The sequence below is a fragment of the Rhincodon typus genome, chromosome 12, assembly GCF_021869965.1.
Source record: "Rhincodon typus isolate 14 chromosome 12, sRhiTyp1.1, whole genome shotgun sequence".
In the NCBI taxonomy this organism is placed as follows: Eukaryota; Metazoa; Chordata; class Chondrichthyes; order Orectolobiformes; family Rhincodontidae; genus Rhincodon; species Rhincodon typus.
Genome location: NC_063343.1, coordinates 38,180,575 through 38,186,574, shown reverse-complemented (window position 1 = coordinate 38,186,574; position 6,000 = coordinate 38,180,575). Strand labels below are relative to the sequence as shown.

At 36.0% G+C, this 6,000-nt stretch overlaps 1 protein-coding gene across 8 annotated transcripts in view; it reads right to left on the bottom strand.

Annotated features, from left to right (window-relative positions):
- Positions 1 to 2,873: 2,873 nt before the first annotated feature.
- LOC109917844 (mitogen-activated protein kinase 9) overlaps positions 2,874 to 6,000 on the bottom strand; it is a 35,858-nt gene continuing 32,731 nt past the window's right edge. For all 8 annotated transcript variants that reach the window (XM_048603404.1, XM_048603403.1, XM_048603399.1 and 5 more), the window contains 3 exons: positions 5,820 to 5,958; positions 5,311 to 5,476; positions 2,874 to 3,040 (listed from right to left, as the gene is read on the bottom strand). In XM_048603404.1, the coding sequence (XP_048459361.1) occupies positions 2,889 to 3,040; positions 5,311 to 5,476; positions 5,820 to 5,958 (457 nt within the window). In that variant the 3' untranslated portion in view covers positions 2,874 to 2,888. The remainder of the gene's footprint in view (positions 3,041 to 5,310; positions 5,477 to 5,819; positions 5,959 to 6,000) is intronic.

Here is a 6,000-nt window from a genome sequence, read left to right as displayed (position 1 = left end):
AGTACAAATTAAATGATCGATCAGCAGCCTTTCTCCCCAGCACTCCAGCTCACCACTATTGGGTCAATGCTGTCCCCTCCACACTTCACGTCAGCTCTGATGAAGAGTCACCTCAACTTGAAACATTAGCTTACTGTCTCCCCATGGAAAATGCTTGACCTACTGTTATTTCCAGCATTTTTTGTTTTCAGTACAGATTCCAGCATCTGTAGTAATTTGCTCCTTCTAATTGGATAGGTTTTTCAAAAAGTCAGCATTGGCAACTATAATGATATAATCAATGACAGTTTTCAAAATCAGAGTAGTTGCATTTTTAACTAAATCTTTTATCCAAAAGATCAAGTTTTCACTTACATTTTCAGGGCTTTTCACCAGAGAAGGCTTTATAGCAACAGGTGCACTGACAAAGTGATGACGACATTTTCTCTTTTTTTTAAGAAAGAAAATATATTTTCCTAAACAACCTTTTCAGAGATAATGTTACACACTTCTGGAGCATATCACCTACTATAACAGAATACTCTATAAAATAGACAATGACTATAATAGCTTAAAAACAACAGAAGTATTTACTATTCACTATTCACCCTCCCAGCCTGATCGTTAGCAACTCCTTTGTCTGTCCAGCTGTCTCGCTCTCTTTGGGCTCTATCCTATCATTTACTCCCTACCCGACCCACCTCCCTATTTTGTGCATATAAACTGACGTTTTCCCAGTCACCAGACCCGTAACGTTAACTCTGTTTTCTCCTTCACAGATGCTGCCAGACGTGCTGAGCTTTTCCAGCAATAGTAGGAACTGCAGATGCTGGAGAATCTGAGATAACAAGGTGTAGAGCTGGATGAACATAGCAGGCCCAGCAGCATCAGAGGAGCAGGAAGGCTGACGTTTCGGGCGTTTTCTGAAGAAGGGTCTAGGCCCGAAACGTCAGCGTTCCTGCTCGGCATGCTGTGTTCATCCAGCTCTACACCTTGTTATCTGAGCTTTTCCAGCAACTTTGTTTTTGTTCTTGATTTACAGCATCTGCAGTTCTTTTGGTTTTTATTAGACATATTTAGTCTTATCAGAGGCCATAAGATTAATTAAATCAGCTACGTTCAGAAAGACAATGTGAAACTTTATCTACACAAGTTCAACTTTTTTTAAAACTAGAAGCTGGTCCTCAAAAGAACAGAGAGTGTTAGTCATATGTGGGTTTTATCTCTAAAGAGAAAGGTAAGCAATATCTTGCTTTATTTCATTTTAAGGTCAGAAAAAAAAAATCTTTGAAGGTTAAGAATTCGTTAAGTCCCTTCTTGGCTTCTTTTATAACAGTAGCTGAAATATTGTTTTCATAACTGTTCTCTCAGTACTTCGCTTCAATTATCCTTGGGAGAGGTTCAAAACTACAGCATGACACAATGCTCCTCCATCCCCAGTGTTACTGGCTACCAATGTAATACATGGACCGCAACAGTTCAAGAAGGCAGCCTACAACCATCTCTTAGGCAACTAGGGACAGGCATAAAAATGCTGGCTGAGCCAACGATGCCTATGTCCAACAAGTGAATTATAAAAAAAAACTGAGACACCACATGTTGCAATGCCAAGATAATCATCCCTTAACTTGGTACTCTGAAGATCAGTGAAATTTGACTTATTCCAGACTAATTATTGGATCTGCAGTTTGGTATCAATAGAACAAAAAAAAAAATTAAAAGCAGCACTTAAAGAGTACTGGTCGGACAGGTTTAAAATCAATGGAGATAACGCGATTTCTCAATTTGCCTTACCTAGCATATATAGGGACTTGAACATAATAAGCATCATAAAAACATAAGAATACTTTGGCAATTAGCAGAAAAGTCTGAATTAATGGTGCACAATGACAGTACTGCTGAATGTTAACCAAGCATATCTTGCTTGTCAACAATTCAAAATGTCAAAAATACAAATCTTGGCGTTCATTACTGCCACTATATAATGCCATTGTCTAACCAGTTCTCAGTCTTATTTAACTTTATCATGGAATTCCCAACAATTTATAATTTCCTCCAAACAATCGTATTTCAGGAACTGGCCATAGCATTATATAATTACAACCACACTGATACCAAACAACGATATGAAACATGATTAAAGATAAATTAGAGTAACATAAATAATGACATGGAAGATTTGATATCTACAACTACAATATCAGTGGCTTGCATGCATGTTAGAAGTAAACAAATCTCTAAGGAATTTGGTTAGCATTATGATTGTGGAAAATTTTTGATAAAAATGTAGGTAGTTAAAGTGAAAAATAGAGCTAGTTCAAGTTTTAAAAATTATGTTCTTGATGTAATGGTTTTCTAATGAAACTTAAGTGTAGGATTTCTCCTTCTCATTTAACTTGCCATTTTGAAGGGACAGCTATGCAATTTTATTAAAATAAACCATACCCAAAACACAACTTAAAATCTGCATTTCACCAATTTGAAATATAGCTTGGAAGATTAAATATTTTGTGCTTATATTTAAGTACTTTAATGAGCAAGTTAACTTTTCTCAATAAAACTTCCACAACAGTGTAGCAAATTATACTTACAATCCTTAGAAAAGGAATTTGATTTCTTCAGTGAACTAGGCCAACTTGACATTTAGATAACAACTATTCCTTTTTGTGGCTATCAATCAGCTTTAGAAGCTACTTCTTGCTCTTTTTTGGACAGATAGTTTTAAGAAAGAGGAAAGTGTTGTGCACAAAGCAGAGGAGGAGGAGGAAAGTTAACGTAATGCAGGCAACAGAATCAATAGACACATACTGAGAGCTTCACAAGAAAAAGTTCAAGAATGGCAAGCTGGAAAAGTAATATAAAATAACTAGAATAATGCTGTACTTCATCTTCAAAACATGGTTTGGTCATCAAAACAAGGGAAAAGTTAAGATTTCTTTTGCTCTCAACATCAATGACTTCGAATTGAAGAATTGTTGGGGAAGGATACGATCAGTGCCTTGGAATAGCACAGAACCTTTCAGCATTTCTCCCATGATGCACCCCACTGACCAGATATCAACTGAAAGTAAAATGAAATGATGGATAATTACCATGCCTTTCAGAAAATGAAAACCAAGACAAGAAAAATGCTTTGAAATTTACATAATATGACAATGAGAAAGAATATATTCCAGCAGTAACAAATTATAGGGTCTGGAGAATATATACAGCAAACCCAGTCGTCAATCATTTTATAAATATTTTATTTGAAAAACACCATGTGGATGAACAAACTTGAGTTTTAAAAGATGCGCAAGGATACAGTCCCTTCCAGGAAACAGGATTTTGTGGAGCACCATTTCTGCCATAATGCAACCAACAGACCATAAGTCCACTATATGGTTTAGGTGGGTAAGATTAACAAAACAATGAAAAGAAAATGCTATTTAATACACCTCTATACAAGTGCACGAAATGTAATTAAGGGTGCAACAAGAGCACTTCACCAGTCAGTCACCTTAAAAGCCAATTGTAAAAACTTATTTGTTTGATATTTTGTGACTCAATTTTATTAAACAGTTAAGCTATTTCAACTGTCTTGGTATAAAATGGAACAAATTATACAAAACAGAACCCTTCCTTTTTTGAAAAAGGCAACCATTGCATCACTGCCTGTTAGAACTAAAACTTAAATTATAACTGACAGCTTTGTCAATTTTAATTTAAGAACTTTAAAAGGAAAATGGGGAGCTAACTCTGTATCTGCTTACTTTTAACGTCAAACATTCTGAATCAGATTCAAATTAATCTGGTTTTTTTATTCCCTTTTAAGCAGCAGATCTAATCACTGGAGTGTCGTTTTTTGGAAGCAAATAAATGAAGGTGTATTTCAAGTGGAGCCGGAATCTTAAATTCAGTTGTGATATTACATGGCAGAAAAAAATAAAGTAGGAAAGCGATTTTTATTGAAGTCAAGTACATTAAGAGTGTTGCGTTTTGATAAGTTACATTTTCATTTTAAAAGTTCATATGGTGCGCAGCCCATTTTTACGTGCATTATGTATAATGACTATTTTCAGTTTATGAATCTTTCAACACCAGGGTAACTTGAAAATAAAGTTCCATTATGAGTGATTTCAATACTAAAACTAGTATTTCTTATATTAAGCATTACAATGTAGTTTGAGGCCTCTTCAAAATCAGCATCATCTCATTTTCAAACACCGAGATGACTGGGCTTTGTAAAGAAAGGATATACAACTCGAATACTGTCTTTTATTCAGTTTCTTTAAAAAAGGTGCAGTATCTTCTGTACCTGTACTTCATATTTATTTTAAAATAAACTAGAAAATGACCAAAATACATTTGCGCGATGGGAGAGTCTTCTGGGTGTGCATATTGCCAGCTGACAGGTGCCCCAGAACTTTGAGCGCTGGACTTCATGCTACTGTTGCGCTGTGGGTGTCTCGCTTCAGCTTGCTCAAAGGCTGACTGGGTCAGAAGCAACGTTCATTAGGGGCATGGAAATGAGGAATCAGGGCAAACATAGCCTATATTATTTCTGAGCCTCTTGGGTCCATATCAATTTTGAACTGACTGATTTTGACATGAGCCAACTTTTCAGAATTGGAGTAATCACTGGACAGCATTTCAATATCAGGGCAATTTGCCCATCTTTAGTGGTAAAAGTTTTCAAATTTTCCCAAACAGAAGCTGGGGAAAGGATCAAAAGGAAAAACTGAATGCAAGACTGAAACTCTGGGGAAAAAAGTTTTCAACTTGCTACCTAGGTATAAAACTAGTGTTATAGGTCAGCCACCCATTACACCAAGGCTTGATTTTTACTTCTATCACAGCACTTTCACATCCCAGAGAGTTTTACCCCACATCCTCCCTGTAAGTTGAATCAATATCTCAGTTAGCAAGAAAAATGTCAAATTTGTTAAAACTCTCAAATCTCATGCCAATAAACTATAGAGACCTTAAAATTAAAATAATGCTAATCTCTTTGAGTAAATTCATCCCAATCGTGGTATAAATTAAATGTTGCATATGACTTCAAGTTCCAAGCTTGTGAACGTGAGGGCTAAGAGGGTTTGAGATCCTGAACATTCCAGGTGAGACGTGCATTTGTGAATGTCAACTGAGCAGATCAGACTCTGCTGCAATGTCTGCCAACAGGGGAATGGCTATATGGGTGATGTATCGCAACAGAAAGATACCACGAGAACTATAATCCACCAAGAACAATTAAGTTTGAGGGGGAAATGAAACTGGCAAAACAGTGACTCAGGAATTCATACCAACTACATATCTGTCTTAAGTGGACTGTTTTGTCAAACAGCTTACCATTTTCTTTGTATCCCATTCCTAAAATAACTTCAGGTGCTCTGTAATATCTCGTCACTACATATGGAGTCATCATAAAATTAGTACAGGCAGTTCTCGCCAGTCCAAAATCTAAGATTTTCAGAGTGCAGTCTGACTTTACTACTATATTGCTGGGCTTCAAATCCTGTTACAAAGAAAAAAGGAAACATTTAAAAAGATACAACAGAAATTAATCAGCTTAGAAAGAAAACTGCTTAAAGTACCTGAAGCAACTCTGATAACAGGAAATGACTTAAAAGTACCTTCATGATTCACACACTATGAACAAGCTTTTCTTGTATCATGGAGATAATTAATAAACTCTCTTACATGATCACGATTGATGAAAAAGGCACAAAATTGTATTAAGCATTTAGCAGAAACTGATGCATTTATCCCATATTCAAAAACGCAGCCTTTGACCAGAAAAAAAAACTTCATGCTTTGTCATATATATACATTCCAAAAATTAAATCTGGAGTACCTACTCTGTGAATAATACCCGCTGAGTGGAGGTGCTTAATACCACATAACATCTGGTATAGAAGGTAGGACATTCTCTCATGGTCTAGCTCCATATGGATAACCTGGCACAAATTGGCATCCATCAACTCCATTACCAAGTAACTAGAGAATACAGAATTTATGTTACAACCTTTATGTACTTCA